At 44.7% G+C, this 21,471-nt stretch overlaps 1 protein-coding gene across 1 annotated transcript; it reads left to right on the top strand.

Moving 5' to 3' along the window:
* The first annotated feature begins 432 nt into the window (after window positions 1-432).
* On the top strand, window positions 433-21,455 carry SENP2 (SUMO specific peptidase 2). Its single transcript, XM_056358241.1, has 17 exons — window positions 433-764; window positions 3,905-3,960; window positions 4,531-4,664; window positions 5,470-5,545; window positions 6,046-6,124; window positions 8,626-8,770; window positions 9,686-9,789; window positions 11,631-11,725; window positions 12,944-13,001; window positions 14,695-14,758; window positions 15,442-15,591; window positions 16,949-17,080; window positions 17,495-17,698; window positions 17,822-17,901; window positions 19,215-19,299; window positions 19,986-20,081; window positions 20,653-21,455. The coding sequence occupies exons 1-17, from the start codon at window positions 664-666 to the stop codon at window positions 20,713-20,715; spliced, it is 1,722 nt and encodes a 573-aa protein (XP_056214216.1). The 5' UTR covers window positions 433-663; the 3' UTR covers window positions 20,716-21,455.
* The last annotated feature ends 16 nt before the right edge of the window (window positions 21,456-21,471 follow it).

The raw sequence follows: 21,471 nt of genomic DNA, 5'->3' as shown, positions 1-21,471 counted from the left end.
GGGCTAGGATAGGACAGGACGGGCTGGAAGGCAGAGGATGAGCCGAGCTAGGATAGGACAGGACGGGCGGGGAGGCAGAGGATGGGCCGGGCTAGGATAGGACAGGACGGGCGGGGAGGCAGAGGATGAGCCGAGCTAGGATAGGACAGGACGGGCGGGGAGGCAGAGGATGGGCCGGGCTAGGATAGGACAGGACGGGCTGGAAGGCAGAGGATGGGCCGAGCTAGGATAGGACAGGACGGGCGGGGAGGCAGAGGATGGGCCGGGCTAGGATAGGACAGGACGGGCGGGGAGGCAGAGGATGAGCCGAGCTAGGATAGGACAGGACGGGCGGGGAGGCAGAGGATGAGCCGAGCTAGGATAGGACAGGACGGGCGGGGAGGCAGAGGATGGGCCGGGCTAGGATAGGACAGGGTGGGCGGGGAGGCAGAGGATGGGCCGGGCTGGGGCCGGGCTGCGGTTAGGACTCAAATATGGCGGAGCGCCATCGCCCCCCTCAGGTGGCGGGAAAGGCGCAACGGTCATGCGCAAACGTTTAAATCCCCCACCCCGCCCTTTCCCGCCCCTTGGGCGGTGGGAGCCAATGGGAGGGCGGTGCTGCGCGCGCGGGCGGGCGGGCGTTGTGCGGCATGGGCGCACTTCCGCCGCGGGCGGCCGGGGCCTATGTACCAATGGTTGCTGGGGGCCCTCGGCGCCCTCCTCGCCGCCGCCCGCCGCCCCGCGCCGCCCCCGGCCCCGCCGCCGCGCAAGAGGCCGCCCCCCAGGTCAGCGAGCCGCCCCGCCGCCTTACGGCCGCCCGAGGGCCTCGCCCCGTCACCAGCCCTCGCGGCCTCCCGGGGTGGGGCCTGCGGGACCCCCGGGGCCCGCTTGCCGGGAGCGGGGCCTGCCCGGCGCCTCAGCATCCCCCCCCCGCCTCCCCCGGGGCCTGAGGTGTTCAGGGCGAGGCGTCAGTCGCTCTGTTGCAGCGTGGGCTCGGGTGCAGCGTGCTGCCTCGCCCTGGGGCTCCCGTCGTTCCGGCTGCCCGCCCCTGGGTGGGCTCGGCCCCTCTGCCCGCCCAGAGCCCCGCTCCGTGGCGGGAGGGCAGTGATGGGCTCCGGGGAGAGCCGGGCCGCCCCCCGCCCTTCCCCGCTGCGGCGCGGGGCGGGCTGCCTCCTGGCCCGGCGGGGGGCGGCGGGGCGCGGGCCCCCCTGTGCCCCTGGGCACGGCGGGGCGGGTGTGACGCCGAGCTGGCTGCGGGGGCCGGGAGCTCCCCGTTAAGTCTCGGCAAACCCGCCCCCTCGTTCGCTTTCCATCTGCACAGCGGGGGGCTGGAAAGAAGAAAGGGGGTGGGGATACGGAGTAGGAGACCAGTATGTATGCTTACAGGGTATGGAGGAAAGTCATGGCATGGGCGTGTGATAAGTATGTGGAGTGGAAGAAAGGGGGATGCCGTCCCAGGTGTTAGCAATTGCTGGTGCCCCAGAGCGGCCGGTGACGCGTGGCTAAGCCATCTCCGTGCCTGTCACTTCTGTCTCTGAAGAGAGGGAATGTATGGATTACATGCTGTGTTTCGGGGAGTGTGGTTGGTCCCTCTGGGAGTAGCTTGCTCCAGCAAGCTCTGCTTAGTGTCGCATTCCAGAGTGAATAGGAAAAGTTCCTATCTTCTGGAAAGAGCCACTTGTTGCACAAGTAGCTGTTCACAGCTGCTGTGCAGAGCGTAATCCCAAGCTGAAGAATGTGCCTTTGTAGATGCTGCAGGCTGTTCTGTTGTGGTCTGACAAGGAGACCCAGTTTTGTTAAGAGATCACTGGAAATAATGAGCAAAGCAATCAGGATGAAATTCAGGTGAATCTGTGTCAGGTGGCTTCGGAAGCTGTCCCGTTGAAATAAGTTTTCAAACGGTGCTCACCCAGATGTACTGTAAAATAGCAAAGAGGTTCCCAGGTTCCCTGTGTGAGTCTCTGTAGGGAAACCTAAACCACAGGGTGGTTGTTATTTCTGCCACTTGAGGTTTTCCTATCACAGAAAGATGAAAAATCCTGGGCATGGGTGGTGAAACTGGTGGGGAAAGCAGATGACTGTTAGCTGCTCTTGTACTGCACCACTGAAGCGCAGTGTGTGATTTTTTTGGGGGGAGGGTTAACCTGTGAAAACTTGAATTTTTTACAAATATGAATTATAAATCTTAATTAGCAGTTCTCAGCACGGGTGGGGGAGTAGTTTTTTTAGAAGAAGAGGGCCTGACTTGTATAGGCGTTTGCGAAGATACTGAGTTTTCCTTATATCTTAGTTTTTTCCTGTGGTTGCTAAGGAGGCAAGTAAAATGGTGGGCATGAATAGGTGCTCTCTTCTCTAGAACGCAGAGAACAACACGAATGCATCTTTACGTGGAGAGTGGTCTCTCAAATTGCTTTTATTTTCTGGGCCATTTTTTCAGCATGTCATAATATTACTCAACACCCTGTGCACTTACCTGTTTCTCCTAGGCACTTGGCAAAACCCCAGTTGCAGTGACACAGCTTAACCTTCTCACGGGATTGTGTATTTGTAGCTGAGCATACATTTGGTTTTTTCCTTGCCTTTTGCTCATCCATGTTCCCTGGCCATGCCTCCTTCAGAACACCAATGGTGTCCCAATTTATTGCTGAATTATCAAGAGAGAATTAATCTTTTCTTGAAAGCAAACTAATTCTAAACCTCCAAGTGGCTGGTAAAGTAAAAAAGGACAAAACAACATTCATTCTGCTAAACCTAAAGAAGGAGGCATTGCTGGCCCAAAACAGTTCCTGTAACTGCAGTCAGGGATGTAAACTGTGTGTATCTCAGAACATAGCCTGGAGGAGGTTGCGTTGTGCTTTATCCCTGCAGAAGACTGATGCTGGAAAGTCTTCATGGAAGAGCAGCTCAAAATGAGTTAGCTCTTGCTAAAAATTGAGCAGGAGGATACAAATGTTTTGCCTTTTTCAGTTTTACTTCTGGAATACCAAATATGCTGGGTAAGAATGCATTGTTACAGGAATAGATTTGCATTTAACAGATACCCTGCAGTATTTTGTCTGACTTTAATAGCATGGTAATAGCAAGTGTTCTTTATGGTTCAGTTAAGGCTGTTGGATACTTTTTGTGCTCCCAAAACAGATGGGAGATAGTCCAGAAGCAATGATACCAGCAGGGTTCAGGGGTGTAACAGTTTAAAATAAATTATTTTGCTTAAGAAAGACCAAAGAATTCTTCAAAGAACCCTTGCCATCTGTCATGGTATTTTTGGAGGGGGGAAAAAAAAATTACGAACAACCTTTGCACTCTTCCGGAAGCAAAAACTTTTGCTAGACTTTTATCATTGTATCGACTGGTAATACTCAGACTTAACACCTTGTAAGAAAGGGTGCAGCTCAGAATTATTTCAAGAACTAGCTCACAAGCACTGATTTAGCAGTAAGTTATTTAAGTGGGTGTATGCGTGAGTTGCTTTCCCACCTTTTATTTCCTGTCCTACTTAGACTTTTCTTTGCAACTCAGCATAGCGACTGACAAACTTGGGTGGCTCAGTAATCTGTGGTATGCTTCTTTCCTTGAGGAAGGCTTTACATATTAATTTAAGCAATTTTTTGGTGATAGGAACAAATGTAAAACATTAGGAAGCATTAACAGAATGAGGAAAAGAGGCCTGATATGTTTAGTGGGATAATTAGCTGTCTGTGAGCGGTCCATTGCCTGGGAGAGGTGGGGGCTGTTGATGTGAGATGCTCAAGATGCACAGCGGTGGCGGTTGGGTATGTGTGCCTGAGATGATCCTGGGGTGCTTGGAAGGAGAAACCTTTGGGATATGAAAACTAGCTTTGGAAGTTTGGGCCCTGCAAAGGGAAATCAGCCTGTTAAAAGCTTGCCTGTGGTTTCAAACCGCTGTTCTGTGTTCTCTCCTCAGCGTTCAGCTACCTGCGGAAGATCGTGACAAGGTTCAACCAAAACGTAGAAAACTAGGTATTGTACATTACAGAAGTATTTAATATGCCTGATTTGTCTTGGGTTTCATGTATGTTAGAAAACTCTGGCCTTTGTACTTCAGCATTGTTACTGAATGTTACCGAAACCATTCTTTCCTTGTGGCCATCTGTGTAGCCAGTGGCTTGAGGGTGCATCCTAGGCCCAGCCCTATGTGTGATGTTATCTGTGTTGACTGTGGCAGAGCACAATACTTTTACTGCCAGCAGGAGATACCCCTGTGTGAGTTAAGTATGCAGTGAGCACGTGCATGTTGGCAGAAAGAGTATTTTAAATCAAAGCTGTGTGCTCCCTCCCATCTGTATTTGCAGTGTACCTCTGTCAGTTCAAAATATTTGCATGTCTTATGAGAAATCACTTAGAATCTGGGATGTGAAGGAAGGTAACTTTAAACTGAGGACAGGCAGAGAAAAGATGTATTTCTGTGAGCTAGTGGGTTTGGGGGAAAAAAGCTGAATTGAAAACAGAAGAGTCACTTTAGTCTGCATCTGAAAATTTTGGCATGCCTTTTTAAATCATGTTGTTACATGGCCTGTCTTTGTTTTTTAGATTATGGCACCTCTGAGCCTAAAGAGAACATTGAAGAAGTTTCTGCTGCGGTGAAGTTGCCGGCTGAGGTGACAAGTGAATGCCAGAAGGCTTCAGTCAGCAATGCAGCTCCAATCACAGAGTCTGCCGAAGAGGTTAGTAAGGATTATCTGTGCAGGATGAAAGAGGAAGCGGCTCTCCCTACTGCATCTTCAAGTTTGGCCTGCTCTGAGCCTGTGCAGCAATAGGTGGTTCTTTCCCATTTGCAGCCAGCAGCTCTTGTGTGCTGGGTTTGCCTTCCTTAGGTTTCCGTACCGTGCTCTAGCACTTGCCACTGAGGAAGGAGCTAAATGTTAGTTGTCTTCCAGTTACTTTAAAATTCTTCAAGTTTATAGTTTTAGTGTGTTTGTAAACTGTTACTCTCTTTCTCGAGCTCATAGTTAACGAGTCAAAATACGGCACAAGAAAAACTGCATACTTCCTTTAGATAAACTTCTTTCTGCTAGGTTTGTTATCCACCAGTCCAGGAGAGGATTCCTGTAGGACTTTGGCTCTGTAAAAATGAGTCATGAACTGCTTGACTCCCTAGTTTGGTTCAAAGGTGTAGTGTTATTTTTCTTATTGCCCCATAGGATAAGAGGAATATTTATTCGTTCCTGAGAGAGTAGTTAACTCTAATTTATACAAAATATATTTTTCAAGGGCTAAACTATCATGCTCTGGAATGTTTAGGAGCTGACTGAAAACTCAGAGATAAGCTTGTATTGTTTTAGTCACTGCATGTATGAGAGCGTACTTTTCAGAGATCCTGCAAAAAGATTTGCATTCTGCTGCAATCTGAACCAGCAAGTCATGGTCCCCAGGTCATAATAGAGCTGACTAATTTTCAGGAAGTTTATGTTTTCTTGGGTTCACATTCAGGTTGTGTTCATGTTGGTACTTTTTCTTTTTTTATTGAAGACTCAGCCTGCTTCTTCTGACCCTTCATCTGAAAGACGAGCAGGTTCTGCGCTAGAAACAGAAATGCTGGAAATTGGTAAGGCTGACATCAATTGTTAACTTGTTTCTTTCATACCTTGTGTACTGTGCAACTCTACCCCTAGGCTTATGTACAGATTATGGAAGGCACAATATCTAGGTAGCATTAGGAATACTTGAGTGTGAACTCTCTTTCTTCCCTGCATCCTGGCATTGCTTCTGGATTGGGGCCAGGCTCTGTACAAGAGCTGCCTTGGTTGCAATCCTTCAGTTCTGATACTTCTGGCAAGCTAAGAGCAGACATAAATTGTTTTAAATGCTAATTTTAGGTAGTAGATCCTGGTAAGCCTTTTTTATTTCAGGTTTAGGCTGGCACCTTTCAGTAGTTGCCAATATGAAGATCTTGAAAATATTCTTAAGTAACATAACACAAGTAATATTATAATGTAAAAGAAAAAATGAAAAAAAATTAGCTTTGGTGAAGCTCTTTACTGTAAACTCATAAACCTCTTCACTTTCCTTTTATAGTTACTGATGGCTTACGCTCTTCTCTCATAGATAAAATGCCTTGTGGAACCAATGCCTGCTTGAATAAGGAAACACTATCCCTTTCTTACAAGACGATTCCACATTTGAGGTAAAAATCCTTCCATTTTCTTTGACAACTTCTCTGAACGGTTTTCTGTCTTTCACTTTCATTCTTGAACTTCCCATGTTGCCTGTATTTGTGTCCACATAGCAATATTTTTCCAAGGTATTCAGGAACTCCTCCAGACTGCTATACTAAGGGAGGTCTTCAGCTGGGTTTTGTTGGGGTTTTTTCCCTTCCAACCCACTTTAAACTTTTTCTCTAAATCCAGATATTTCATAGACACAGGAGATCAGATAAAAATTAAAGGTCTGTGGTAGAAGAAAGCGTTGAACTAGAGAAGAGGCTGAGACCAGGATCATTTGTTGAAAGGTCCTAAATAGTTAATTTCATAGAAAAAAAAAATTAGTTATTTTGGAAAAAAACCAAAGAACTATCCTTTCCGTTGCATTTGTTTTGAGTTATTGTTTAGGGGATGCTGAGGCACTGTTTGTACCCTTACCTCGGAGTCAGAAATAGCTGGAAGGAGAGAATGGGTCATGACATAATTTGATGTTACGATTTACCTTCCAGTCTCGGAATTGGATTAGTAGTCCTGTGCGTACCACAGCTTGGAGGTACTGTGGTGACAAAGTTACAAAGCCCAGTTGGAGGCCAGTCACTAGTGGTGTACCCCAGGGATCAGTACTGGGCCTAACACTGTTCAAGATCTGTATTAATGACCTGGACGGTGGGACAGGGTGCACCCTCAGCCAATTGACAGGTTATACAAAGCTGGGAGGAGTGGCTGATGCACCCAATGGGCATGCTGCCATCCAGAGGGACCTGGACAGGCTGGAGAGAACTGGGTAAACAGTTCCTGAAGTTCAACAAGCAGAAGTGCAAAGCCCTGCATGCGGGGAGGAACAACTGCATGCAGCAGTACGTGCTGGGGGCTGACCAGCTGGGAAGCAGCTCTGCAGAGGAGGAGGTCCTGACGGACAATAGGCTGACGTGAAGCAGCGATACATCCTCCTGGCAAAGACCAGCAGCATCCTGGGCTGCGTTAGGAATAGTGTTGCTAGCTGGTTGAGGAAGGTCATCCTTCCTTTCTATTCAGGCCACCTTTGGAGTGCTGTGTCCAATGCTGGGCTCCCTCGCACAAGGAAGCTGTGGACATACTAGAGCAAAGAGCCACGAAGATGATTAAGGAGGTGAAGCATCTTTCATGCAAGGAGAGGCTGAGAGAACTGGGACTGTTCAGCCTGGAGAAGAGAAGTCTCAGAGGGATCTCATTGATGCGTATAAACATCTGAAGGGAGGAAATGAAGATGAGGGAGCCAGGCTCTTCTCAGTGGTGCCCACTGACAGGACAAGAGGCAGTGGGAGCAAACTGAAAACCAGAGAATTTCATCTGAACATCAGGAAACACTTTTTTACTCTAAGGGTGGTCAAATACTGGCACAGGTCGCCTAGAAAGGCTGGAGAGTCTCTGTCCTCAGAGATGTTTGAAAACCTGACTGGATGACACAGTCTTGGGCAGCCTGCTGTGGATGATCCTGCTTGAGCAGGGATTTGGACCAGATGATCTCCAGAGGTCTGTGCCAGAATCACAGAGTGGTTGGGGTTGGGAGGGACCTCTGGAGATCAGCTAGTCCCGCCCTCTGCTAAAGCAGGTTCCTCTAGAGCAGGTTGCACAGGGTCGTGTCCAGGCAGGTGTTGAGTGTCTCCAGAGGAGACCCCACAGCCTCTCTGGGCAGCCCGTGCCCGTGCTCTGTCACCCTCACAGTAAAGAAGTTCTTCCTCGTATTCAGATGGCAGTTCCTGTGTTGCAGTTTGTGCCCGTTGCGTCTCGTCCTGTCCCTGGGCACCACTGAACAGAGCCTGGCCCCGTCCTCCTGACGCTCGCCCTTAAGGTACTTGTAGTCATTGATAAGATCCCCTCTTGGTGTTCTCTTCTCCAGGCTAGAGGCCCAGCTCTCTCAGCCTTTCCTCATCAGGGAGATGCTCCAGTCCCCTGGTCATCTTCATAGCCCTCCGCTGGCCCCTCTCCTGTAGCTCCCTGTCCCTCTTGAGTTGGGGAGCCCAGAACTGGACACAGCGCTCCAGATGCGGCCTCACCAGGGCAGAGCAGAGCGGCAGGTTCACCTCCCTTGTAGTATTCTCTGAGGAAAGCCACAGCTACGCTTTGGTGCCAGGGCACTGGCTTTTAGGAGAGCTGGGCTGGATGGTATGAATAACACACTGGCCTCGTTCTTTAGTCTTTGTATTACTCAGGGATTGGCCTGCCACTGACATAACATGCCTCTGGGTGCAGTTGTGATGTGCAGACCAGATGCTGGTGTATGTTGAAGGCAGTTCTGATAGTCACTTCTACTTCTTTGTTACCTTCCCATTAGCCAGTTGAAGACAGCAGGTCTTCATCTGAAAGTTGTAAGTGTTTTGCGTCTTTCTCCATCATCATCATCAGTGTACATGCTTTATGAAATAGCTGGTGGTAGAGCTTGAATCAAGAGGTGCGTATTTGAATGTTGTCTTGACGCTGTTTCTTTTGCCGTTGATGTTTTCAGCCCAAGCAGGAATGGCAAGCACCACGTCAAACCCGCTCCAGGTGACATCTTAACGCTGAGGCCACCCATTAGGGAGCGTGCTGTGCCAGAATCCACAACTTCAGAAGGCAGCAAAATGGGGAGGCTTTTCTGTACTGCTGAAGAGGTATGTTGGGTGAGAAAGGTGTCATTTGAAATGGAACAATTTAGCAGTTGTAACAAAACTGTACGTAAATGCTGAAGTGGCAGTTCGTAACAGCACAGTGAGTGCAGCTTGAAGTTAAAGGAACGCTTCAGGAATATCGGCATATAGCATCTTATTTGTCTTTACATTCACTAAGTCTTGGAACAGAGCAGTGCTTTGTTGCCGAAAGATTGAATTTTAAACCATTTTCATGGAAAAGGTACTGGCGGAGGACCGTCCAGCCAGTTGCACTTGTAAGTGAGGCTGTACTGCCTTGTTGCTGTGGATCTGTGCAGAGTTGTTTCACTCTTGTCCTGAACCTAGCTCAGCTGTGATCTTTACACAGCAACTGTAAAAGGATTAAAGCAGGGGGAAAAACACTCAGCTGGTGATAATCCTTCCTTACAGGACTATTGGAGAGGCCTTCCCCTGTCCTTTTCCTTCCCATATCGGAAGCAGCTCTTGGAAAATCCCTGATAAAGCTAGCTTACACGAGAGGGGAACTCACACCGAAGTACTGGAGAAGCAGGCCACGGCAAGCTGTGGAGTATGATTACGATACCCTGGGGACTCATAGCTCCCAATCATTATGTTTATTGACAGGAATGCATATTAGCCTGAATGATTATGCAAGAGGTGCAGACCACAGCTAAAGAGAAGAGGCCCCCATTTGAGGAAACAGTTGCAGAAGGAATTTTGAGGTTTATAGTATGACACATGTTCTTAGAGCAGGGCTAACACTAAATGAAGGTGTGCGAATTCCTGCTAAAGCAAACTTGAGTTATGTGCCAGTATTTTGGGAACAGCCTGTGCAGTCCGCACTATGTCCAGATTACAAACATTTGCTTCGTATGCAGTGGTTCTAATCTGCTTGTTTTTTTCCCTTCATTCTGCTAGGGTGTTCAGCGAGGAGAAAAGGAGAAATACAAACAGCTCTTGCAACTAGTAAAGGAAAAATATCCTAGAAGGCACTCTGCCCCACAGCCCACAAGCAACCGCAAGTAATTATATGAAAAATAGCCATTAACTTTTTGGTAGTAACTTTTTGGCTGTTGTAGGTGGAAGTGGAGGGGAATTAACCTTTCCTACTCTCAGGGTTCTGGATAATGTGCCAAGGCAGGTGTTAGGGCAAACTAATTTTTAAAAGACTGACACCCCACCTTCAGCTCTCTGCAATGAAGCATGAATATTATCTGAATGCATATTCTCAAGGTGACGACTCCTTTGTTGATACGGATGTGTTTCTCTTTCTGATACTCCTTTCCCGTCTGTGTTAAGAAAGGTAGTATCTGATTGTAGTGCTGGCAGTGTAACTTCTAGTATAAAAATCCGCAGGACTGGTTATCTTGTAGCACCATTAAAAATAATTTATCTTCCTCTTGTTTACAATTGATGAGTTTTCCCTTGGTCAGGAGTCCTGTTTTATCTGAGAATGTGAAATACAAATAAGGGAAAGACAGGGTATGCCAGAATTTTCTCTGTTCCTTTCTACCTCCCCCAGTCCTTCTCACACAAGTTACAGGATGTTTTCTTTTTGCAGTACACCAAGTTGACTAAATCCCACTTGTGTGTAGAATTCCAGTTCCTAAAGCAACCTGTAAAGGAGAACTTTTGTGTGATTCTGATTCATATATTACCAGTGATGAGTGTATTTGATGTAACTGTGTCAAGAGATTGCATGAAGTTAACGACACAAGTAAAAAACTCAAATATAATAGAAGCCATTATTTTAGTGGAGTAATTACACTTCAGAGCTGTGCAGAAGGGGCCTAATTCTTGTAAAACAGTGACGCCAAGATGGTGCTGAAGTTCCAGCATGCCTTTCTACACAGTAAGACTGTGTGAAATGCCATGCTTTCTGGCAGTTTCCTTTAAATGCTGTGAAACCTGGGTTGTTTCACAATCTTTGCTTAGTGGTTTACAGCTAGAAAACATGTAGACACACAACTTCCGAACAGGATATCGTGTTTAAACATTCTGGTGTATGAAAATGATATGGAAAAGAGTATCTCGTGTATTTTTAGATGCACTGGCAATAGCATTTTAGGGTGGGTCAAGACTCTGCTTTCGGCACCTAATCTCCCAGTCATTGATTATTGTGGTTTGGCTCATATCTGAGCAGACCTGGAGCATGTGAAACAGATCCCTTTCAGATGAAGCTAAACCTGAAAGTGTTCCTGTGGAATGTGTCTAATGCACTCCAAGTGCGAATGAGCGTGTAGTCCCTGAGGTCAGAGTAGAGTAGGTCTGAAGTAAAACGTCCCAGCAGTTTGCATGTTGTGGACATTGCATTCTCAGTATCAGCGTAATCTTTAATAAATAAACTGAAGAGAATTGGCCAAGGGCGGTTGTAACGAATGCTGTCTTGTCCCATAAGATAAAGTGGTCTCCTCAGATACTTGTAGGATGTGCAAAGAATACTTTTTCTGTCTAAAGAAATAACAAGAAAGACACTGATTTGCTGGTGAAAAGGTAAAGGAAGAAAATTTCATGATTAATTAGTCTCTTGAAATTCTGGAGACAGAAAATTTGAATCCTGTATCTTCAGTATGCCCGAGTTGAAAGTAGCCAAGCTTCTGAGTGTAAACTGCCTCTTCGTGGAAATGTCCTCTGCATTTTGTCGGGAAGCCAGTGCAGGAGACTGGATGTTCCTATTAAGGGATTAAACAGCCTCATTTTACCTTAATATTTCTATTGCTTTTACTATGGCTTCAAACTCTAATGTAGACAGTTGTGTATGAATAAACATTAGTCTTTCTAGTGAATGAGTATGTACTGAGAAAAAATACCATACGTATAAAAATTGTGATTCTTCTCTCTTGTTTTTTTTGTTGCACCAAAGTGTTCAAGCCTACTCCAAGGAACCAGTGACGACCGAGTGTCACCTGGAAGAACAAAAATGTGGAAATATCTATCCATGTGTGACACTAATGACTGGTGAGTATCCCCATGATTCATACCTGTTCCACTTTGTAGATAGACTTCAGATCAAAATAGGGCAGTTCCTTATGTCTCAAAGGTGTAGGTTATGCTAAAAAGGTTATGCTAAAAAGATTTGTCAGTGCCAGTGTCTCATTAATCTGTGTGTATAAGGAAATCTGAATCAGCCAGTGTGTTTACGCTATTATAGCTGATGTCAGCTCTTGGAATGAAATGTCTCTGGAAGGAAAGGGGGAAGTACAAAAGAGGGGGAACACCAGCACCTCCAAACCATAGTTAGTTATTGGCGAAAATGGATTGGTAAGGTTTTTGTTGAAGTGGAAAAGTTTGTTTAAAATCGTACTTGAGAGACATGACTGTACCAGTGGTGTTTGTAGCTGCAGGCATTAACTGTGCTCTGCAGGAGAACGTTGTAGTATCTGGCTATAGATAGATGGGGAGGGCAACACATTACTGCACACTCGTAGGTACTTAACTCAGAGTGGTGGTTATGTGTTACTCCTTTAATCCCTTTTTAATGTTATACATAACTATTTCTGTGGTAGTGGAGCTTCGAAACCAAGTAAGCTAATTGCACAGTACCTCTGTTTATATCAAGTTAGCTTCTTTGGTAGCTCATCTTCAGTGAGTTGAAGATACGTAACTACTGAAGGTGACCTTAGCTGTCTTCTGCAGAGTGTGGGATAGTTACTGGTTTGCTGACAACCTATTTTCTTTCATACCAGCAGTGTATTATAATGCCATCTGTTCATCTGTATACATTTAGTATTGTCCCAGTATTTTTCCATGTTCATTACTTCAATAATTTTTCATCAATACTTCTTTTTACGTATCTGTGACTTTATTATGCAATCATACAGGTTTTGAAATTATTTCTGAGCAGGTGCTGGAATTTGGGGAAAGCTTGTTTTGTCATAGAGAATGAGAAACTATTCTTCTGAGCCTGGAGGAGCATCTGGGTTTGCAAAAATCATTTGTTTAGTCAAGTGTGCAATCTAGGTTGGAGTTAACACCTCATAAATGCCCTGCTTCAGCTCTCATACACTCACACATGGTATTCAAAGTTCAAGCTGTTTGTCAGAGTTCAAACTTCCTAACCATACAGTTGTCATTAAAAGGTTTTTTGTATTATCACCCAGAAACAGAGCGCTACGTACATCTGATGCTAACTGAAAGTCAACTTCTTGTTTTCATATTACTGCTTTTTCTGTGCAGGTATCAAACAGGGAGTTGTTTGCAGCCCGCAGTGGTCTCAGGGAAGCGATATGATCAGGTAGAGTTTCTTTTAATCACGGTTCTTGTTTCGTTTGGCTCGTGCATGTCTCTTTCAGCTTCCACTAGTGTCCAGAAGAAGACAAATCATATTTATTGTCTCAGTGCTGTGGAAGAGTAGCAGCTAGCCTGTGGCTCTGGAATTGCTTACAAGCCACTTGCATCTCAAGTACAGCTCCCGTGCTTGAGCCATGCTGTGTGACAAACAGGGTTGTGCTGGTGTGGTGGTTTCAGAAAGCTAGTGAGGATGAGAGTGGTGGCCATACTAAGTTGTCCTTGGATTTGCAGAATCCATTTTTTGCTTGCGAGTGTCTTTCTGCCAAACTGTTAATGAGATGACATTTAATTTCTTTCACTTTGAAACGAGGATCCTAAGCATAAGGATTAGAGAGCTTGTAAAGCCTGGTGGGACCAAGGCAGTTTTTTTGACTTACAGAGCGCCTTGGGTTTGAAGGTGAGACCAAAAAGGAAGCATGCAGTCAGGTTGTCTGCCTGTTGGAGAGGCCAGTGGACTCTTTTGTGTTGGCTGGCTGAGTTGTCAGGACTACTGAGTTCAGATGCATTTGTGGTGTTGAGGGAAATGGGCTTTTGGTTGCAATAAGTACAGCTACAGGGAGAGATTTTGTACGGTAGTCTGATGCATGCCTCCTTCTGCAGTGTCTTGCCCTTAAATGAGAGAGGAGAAAGCATGGATGGGAACGGAGAGAGATTCAGTTGTGGCAGTCCTGTCTTTTAGCTAATTCTGTCCCTATTCTTCTCCCCGCTTTAAACACGATCGCTATATTTAGCTGTGCAGCAGTGTTCCTGTGCTTAAATTGTCACTGGTTCCCCTACGCTCGAGGGGAGAGAGGGAAATAAAATAACTAACGGAGTATGATGGGCTCAAGTAGAGGGAACATGTTCTTGCCTTTTTCTTCAGATTTAGCTGCTAACTGAAGTCATTTGGTGAGGCCTGGGAATATCTACTCTTAGCATGCTGGACTGAAAGTGTTTAAAGCGCAATAAGTGTAAAATACCATGAGAGTCTGTTGTAGATCTCCCTCCGGAAAAAGGGGATCTTTGGTGACAATGCAAATTCTTGTTTTTGAAGAAGGGACATATATATGGACAACTTTAATGTCTGTGTATTTGTTTGCTCTTCAGAGTCTGCGTGGTTTTAATGATAATCCTCTCCAAACGGGGGTAGTCACTTTCTTGACTAGCCTATAGAAGGCAAGTAAACGTCCTGTAGCTGTCCCATTTTTAATTCAATGTGCTGGTCTTAGTTTCTGTAAGCTAACTATATTTGGTTGCAAGTATAGTTGCGGATGTTCATGTTATACCTTGCAGTGTAACACCTAGCATGCAGTATTTGTCACCAGTAGATCCCAAAGCACTTGATAGAGGAAGTGCTGGTTGCTTCCTTGTTTTCCAAATAAAGAAACTGGTAAAAAGAAAAGAAAAGGAGTCTTGCACATGGAGATGGAAGAAAGTTTGCAAAGCTCCCGGTTCTTCATTCTGTTCCCGGTCTTGCTGGTGTGCAAGAATGGTGCTGAAAGCTGAGACGGTGTTGTCAGATGTTTGTCTGTGCAACTGAGGCTCTAGGCAGAATCAGCCTTGAAAAAGCATTTCTTATCTGGGAGGTGAAATCTTGAGAACTGCATGGGACAGTATGGATATACAGCTCACTTCTCTCTCCCCCTCTCTTCTCGCAGGTACTACACAGCAGCAGAAAACTTTCATGAGCAAGGAAGACCCGTGAAACAAGCGGTTGTAGTGGTAAAGTTGTTTTATTAATTATTTCACTTTTAAGGAAAATATAGCTATTTTAGTTCAGAAATTTTTGCACTCTTTGCTTACATACTTTAAGTGATGTATTTGTCCCAGTTGTTTTTCCCAGGGAAAGTGGGAGTAGAATTTGATGACTATGTTATCAAAAAGCATTTCCCGCTGCCCTTAGTTTTGTTTCTGGACTGTTATGAGCACACTACACTATACTATTTTTATTCTTCCCTGTTAATGTGTTTGGTATAGGTTCAAAATGTTTAGTGCACGGACTTAGCTGACCTGCTAAGCTGGACTTGCAGTATCTTTAGTCTTGTTTTGTGAGATAGGGAGTACATTTCTTTGACTTTCTTCTCTGTTCAGGATTGAGATAAAAAGTAAAATTTTAATCATGGAAATCAGAAATACTAGTCTCAGTCTCAACTCGATACCTACATGTGGAGGCTTTGTGGGCATTCTTAATGCTAGTCCAAGCCAAACTAATTCTCTGCCTGTCTTGCCTCTGTTTAGTTTTGAGTGCAGCCCTGCATGGGTGCGCAGTTGGAATGCAGTCATCAATAAAAAGTAACTTTGGAGTTTTGCTGGTTGGACGTGTGTACAAAAACGTGATGTTCTGCACTATCTCTTAGCAAACAAATTGTGCTTTCTTGCTATCTTAATGTCCTTCTGTCTAACAGAAACAGTATGGAACTGAAATCTCGAAAGAGGCATTATTCCAGTTGCATTTGTCACCTGTTCCGTCCGGAAGGTCATCTGCCCTTGGTGTGGAAGAGAAGAAACTCCCAAGCTCAGAAAAACCAGTAGAACACTTCTCAGCACTCACAGAGGTACCATAACTGACAGTCTATTAGAAAAAACAGAAGGCTGTGAAACAGCTGCAAGGAACTCCTTGTAGGCGGTTGTTAAGGCTTTTTGAAATCTTAAGAACTTGCATTTAACCTGTTACTGAGTGTCTGCAGCTGTGACTTCACAGTGCAAGGGTCAGCCATAAAGCTGGGTTTTTTTAGGATTTAATATGCTCCACATACTCCTTCAGCTGTGCTGACCTAAGGGTTTTTGTGGGGCTTCTGCTACCAGGACAAAAGTTATTCCAGGTTTAACAACAGTCTCCCAGAGCAGTGCTAACCTGATTCATACGTTTGTATTGGATCTGCCTCTTAATCTGTCCTACCATGGTGACAGAACCTGAAAAATAAGCTTTTGCTAATCTGCAGGATTTTTTTTTTTTTTTTTTGTCCTATGCATTGCTTGTGGGGGACCTAAGCATCTTGTATATATCCTCAGGGTCTCGCCGTCAGGTATGCGCACTGGGTGTGGTTGCACTGCATGTAACAGTGGTCACAGGAGTTAACTTAGCTATGCTGTTCAGCAGCGAGTGGGAGTTCAGGTTCCCCTACATATAAAAATTTTGGCTGCTTTTATTTGTTGGCATTGTGATTGTGCTGATATAATTGCCTTTTTTATGCCCATTGTGGACTGACTTGGAAAAGGCTAGCAAATCCAGAGTTTATAAAGTCTGCGGAGTGATGCTCAGTGCAAGGAAAACCATGTGTGTTTTTTATTTTGCTAGCCCAGATTCAACCAAGAAGGAGATGCTGTTGCAGATCAGAGTATTTTATACTACCAGACCTAGTGATTTATTTGCATTCCTTAAGCAGACTTAGATGGAAATGTCCATATTACAATCAGTTGCACGCACAACCTGGACTCCCGATTGCCTGACTCCAGTGTAGCTGCCTCATTTCCCCCTTCTACTGTTACTTCAGTTCCCTTTGAAGTCCCCCACCTTCAAATTCTTTCAGGCTCCTGACTCACCTGCCTTGGTATGGAGAATGCCTACTGAGGTTGGCTTAAACCTCAGTATTAAGAGTGCTGCGGTGTCACGCACGAAGGGTGTTTGCTGTATTTCTGTCCATTTTTCAGCTGCTTTAGTGTGTTTTGCTAGTCCAGATGTTTGATACCAGCATCCTTTGTGAAAACAAATTGAAGCAAACCTGGGCTCTAAAGTTCCAAGTTAGGATGCTGAAACAAACAAAAAAGTGCTATTGCTAACTTAGCAAAAAAACTGGCAAAGCCAGTTGCTCTGTCACCTGAGCTTAATTTACAGGCCTTGTGTCAACTGAAAGGTCAGTGTGCTCAATTCTCTGTTTCCTAAGTCCTTCCCTGTTTAATTGTTCGTTTCAGGCTATGGAGAGAGAAGTCATGGCTGCATTTGGCAAAGGTCTGCCAGATGAGATCATGAGCAGTGCCTTCAAACTCAAGGTCACCCGTGACGACATCCACACACTAAAGAACCTTCACTGGCTAAATGATGAGGTAAAACTAGCTGCAGCACTAATTCAGCATTTATTTAAAAATACTCCTTCGCTGTGTACAGAAGTCTTTTCAAAATTGTTTCATGACCTTCACTGCAGAGCCTACAAATACCTGTACAGTTCTTATTTTAGGTACTTAAGGGTCTAGTCTGGAAATAAGGGTCAGGAAATTCCTTTACTACTTGTATTATGCAGTTTCCAGGAGTGTGTCTAGGTTATTGGAGTGGGTGGCGGGTGTATTTATCGAACTGCAGAAGTAACCAGGTACAAAATGCTTGGAACAAAAGCTGACAGCTGAGGCTGGAGCTCACTCAGCTGCGTACTTCAGGGTGGCCAGCAAGGACATGTTGCTGTATTTTTAATTCGGTAAGCTAGTGTATTATTTTACATCTCAACTGTACTTTATATGGTACAGGTCATTAATTTCTACATGACTCTTCTGATGGAAAGAAATAAGAAGGAAGGATATCCAGCAGTCCATGCTTTTAGTACTTTCTTTTATCCCAAACTAATTTCTGGGGGCTACAAAGCAGTAAGAAGATGGACCAGAGCTGTGGATCTCTTCAAGCAGGACCTCATCTTAGTGCCCATTCATCTGAGAGTGCACTGGGCCCTAGTGGTGAGTGACACTGGCTTTTTATTTAGAACTGGATGGGGAGAAAAAACTAGCAGGAAAAGTCATTTAGATCTTGCTATGTGTGCAGAGGTTGTGCTTTGCTTAACAGTTGCCTTTTAATAACAGGTCATAGATGTCAGAAAGAAGACCATCAGATATTTTGACTCAATGACACAAAAAGGGGACACGATTTGTGAACGTTTATTGTAAGTAGCTGTTCAGTCAATGCTTTTATGTTGTGAAATGTGAAAAGGTTTTTGGACTTTGTCCCTGTAAATACGACTGCAAGTTTTTGCATTTCTTGTAGATACGAAACACACGTGCTGACTTTGTTAGTAATCAATGAAACTGGGCTACTGATGGGAGGGAAGAATTTCAGGGAAGTGTTTCAAAATACCAACCTGACTGTAAAAGGATTACAGTCTTCCAAGAGCTTTTTAACTCCTCCTTTAAGAACTTTTAGATTGCAGCTCAGTAATGTTGGGGTCCTAGGGTATATACACTCCTGTTTGTGATGAGCTACACATACTTTTACTCTTTACTGCTTAGCTCTTTTATCCTTTTCTTGTATTGAGACCTTCCCCCACACACACACTTGTAATGTTCATCCTTTCTGTTGCAGTGAACTGTGTAACATGCTCCTTCTCAGTTTTTCGGTACTTCTGTTCATTGTTTTAAACAAACCCATCATATTTCCCTCCAGCTTACCCCAGCAGGCTGCCCTCGTGTCCTCACTGGGTGTTAGTTGCACTTCTGACATTCTCAATCAAGACAGATGTCTTGTGGCAAGCTTTTCCAGATGTATCAGCTGGCATGGCATACATCTCAAATACAACGGCTGTGGTTTATCACATTGTGCAAGCCAGTGTCCGTAGATGTCTTTGCCAGTGATGCAGAAGTAGCAAACCCCCTTAAACCAACAGTTTTGTAGAGCAAGAGCAGGAGAGCAGCTCCACAGAGACAAACCAAGTGTTCTTTTAGTCCAGTGCTCCCCTGAACAGTTAACAGCAGATGCTTGGGAAAGGGTATAAGAACAGGTTTGCATAGAATAAAATGTCCTCAAGAGAATTCTTTCAGCAGCTGGTGGCCTGAGACCTTCCTCAGCCAGAGATATTAGCCCAGAAGCTTTTGGTTTGTTCTTCTGGAGGTGCACCTGGTATGTGGGATTAAGGCACACAGTGGAATTATGGCATTATGGTTCCTCGCTTGATTTTTCTGTTCCTCCTCAGATAACGTGTGATTTGGGGGTTTTTGACCTCTGCTAGGCAATGAGCTTACACTTTTGTGGAAGCCTCTGTTGGTATTGCTGGTCTCATTCCTACACCATTAGCTCACACCCTCACACTGTGTTTGTAAAATTGAGTTTTGGATTTTTCCTCCAAATGCCTTAAATAGCTGCTGTGAGGATCCTCTTGACATTTTACTGTCCTGCCCTTCATCATCTTGTGATCCTTCAGCAGCTTTTTCTTTTGTTGGCCTAAATTATGAAGAGTGATTTTATTATTGTTGTTTTGAACAGCCAATACCTGCAAGAAGAAAGCCGGGAAAAAAGAAATCTGGAGCTGACGTTTTCAGAGTGGACTCTTTACAGCATGGGATCACATGTAAGTGAGCACCACGTGGATTTGAAATGTGAACTATAACTCATCACAAAGATCTTAACAGTTTCTAATAAGTCCAAGGCTTTAGAGCACGGCTGTGAGCATCTTGTGTTCTTACGGTACCACATCAGGCTGCAAGTTGGACCAGCAAACTGTGCTGGGATGAAATCTCTAAGCAGTGCCTCTCCTTGCTGGCTGAATACTTTTTTCATTTTTCTTTTTTTTAATTAGTCTGCCACATGAAGGTGAATCTGGCTTTGCCCCCATTTCACAAGTCAAGTCTAAAAAATCTGTTTAGCTCTTGCCAGAGAATGTGGGCTTCTTGTTTGGAGCACAGATCCTGGCATGTGACAAAGCAAAGGGTTGAGCTGATGTTTCTCAACGAGTTAATAGTAGAAAGCAGTATCTAAAGACTCGATTTGAGAAACGTGACGCTGTGTAAAACTCAAGACACTTTGCAGGGAGGAAGGCTGCTATGCCTTATCAGCCTGCCAAGGATTTGGCTTGTAACATCGAAGTAAAGGAAGCAGAGGGGAGGGGTGATGTGCAGTTAGTTGGGTCTGTTCCTTGTGCTCGGGAGCAGCAAGTGTAGATTCTACAGGTAGGTCCATGAGTGTCTGGTTTGGGTAGTGCGCTATGTCAAATTGCTTTTCTTTCTTAACATTTTCCATCTTCTTTGCATTCATTAGGAAATCCCTCAGCAATTGAATGGAAGCGACTGTGGGGTTTTTATGTGCCAATATGCAGATTGTATTTCCAGAGACAAGCCGATCACCTTTACACAGGTGAGTGAAGGTTATAAACAGTTCCAGGCTTCTGCAGATAGAAGAGCCAGGGGAGTTACAGCAGCTCTTAACTGTGTCTGAGGCAGGGGCTGAGGTTTTGTACCTTTCTCTGTTTTTGGTGTGTAGATTCTGGGGCTGGAACTTGAAAGTGGCCTGAGCAGGGCAGAACTGTGTGCTCCATCCTTATGTCTGGTGTCTCCTTCCTAGTTGAATCAGTGAGATTCCTTTTGGGCAGGAATTTGCAGCCAGTGGGCTTGTGATACCTGGCCTTGGTATCTTTTGGAAAAACAGGTTTCACCCTTTGACCGGTTAAGACACCAGTTATTTTCCAACCCGGTGGTCTCTTACTAAAGTGCTTGTAAGCTGTTGTGTGGTGGAGTACATCTGGCTTTGTTGGGTTGTTGTGCCACCCTCTTAGGAGCTGCACGGGTGAAACACGTTTTGTATCCAAGTGGTGAGTGTTTGACAGCTCTTAGAAGAAACTTCACATTAAAGAATTAACTGTTTATGCATATTTTCTGTCTCTTTCTACTGTGGCTTTGTATTTAATGGGTTTTTCTTTCTTTTTCAGGATAACATGCCTTACTTCCGCAAGAAGATGGTGTGGGAAATAATCCATCAGCAGCTTATATGAAACATGCACTATTGAGTGTAACACTGTGATCACCTTAGGGTGACTAAACTCTTATTTTAGTTACTTTTCTAGTATCTTATTTGAAAAGTCAACAGGCACACAAATTTTCCTCTTTAGGCTATGAAGTAGCGGTTTGGGGTTTTTTTTTGGGTTTTTTTTTTTTTTTCCCCCCCCAATTCTGGAGACAGTAACTCTCTTTGAAATCAGCTAGTGCGCCTTGAGTGCAGGCCAGAAGGATTGCTGTGACCTCACCAAGGGAACGGTCAAGAACAGATGCTGTGAACCTCGGATACAGAGATGGATGCTCGTACCTCGGACCACACGTGGCCACATTATGGACAAATGGGACTCTCATCTGTGGCGGTGGTAACAATTGTGTTACCCAAACGTATCTTCCCAAGGACAATGTGCTGAGCTACTGTTTCCTCAAAGAGAGTTTTCTTCTGTTTCTAGAATATCTATGATCTACTTGATTCCTAAAACTGGATTTGTGATGACCACAGAAAGCAAACATTTACCGTCTTTTGATTTGTAACAAATCCATAGTGAAACCCCTGTAGTTGGGGTCGGTTTGTGTTTTCATTATTGTTTTTGTTTTTTCTGTCTCCAGGGAGTTATCTAATGTGAAGAGAGAAGTATTTATTTCTTTTTATTAAAATAAATATGTAACTTATATAAAGAGCCTTACTTGAATGAAACTCTGGTAATTAAATATAGTGATGTTTTTTAATTGAAAAAAACCTTGATGTGTCAGTG

The sequence above is a fragment of the Falco biarmicus genome, chromosome 13 (assembly GCF_023638135.1).
Source record: "Falco biarmicus isolate bFalBia1 chromosome 13, bFalBia1.pri, whole genome shotgun sequence".
Classification (NCBI taxonomy): Eukaryota; Metazoa; Chordata; class Aves; order Falconiformes; family Falconidae; genus Falco; species Falco biarmicus.
Note: the sequence above shows the minus strand (reverse complement) of the source record. Positions and strands in the feature narration are given on the sequence as shown.

What these genes read in the sequence shown, in the direction of transcription:
- SENP2 (XM_056358241.1), top strand. Translation starts at nt 664, where the DNA reads ATGTACCAATGGTTGCTGGGGGCCCTCGGCGCCCTCCTCGCCGCCGCC. An exon ending in AACAGAAATGCTGGAAATTG is followed by an intron (nt 5,546 to 6,045) that starts GTAAGGCTGACA and finishes CTTCTCTCATAG; the next exon opens with ATAAAATGCCTTGTGGAACC. An exon ending in TTTACAGCATGGGATCACAT is followed by an intron (nt 19,300 to 19,985) that starts GTAAGTGAGCAC and finishes TGCATTCATTAG; the next exon opens with GAAATCCCTCAGCAATTGAA.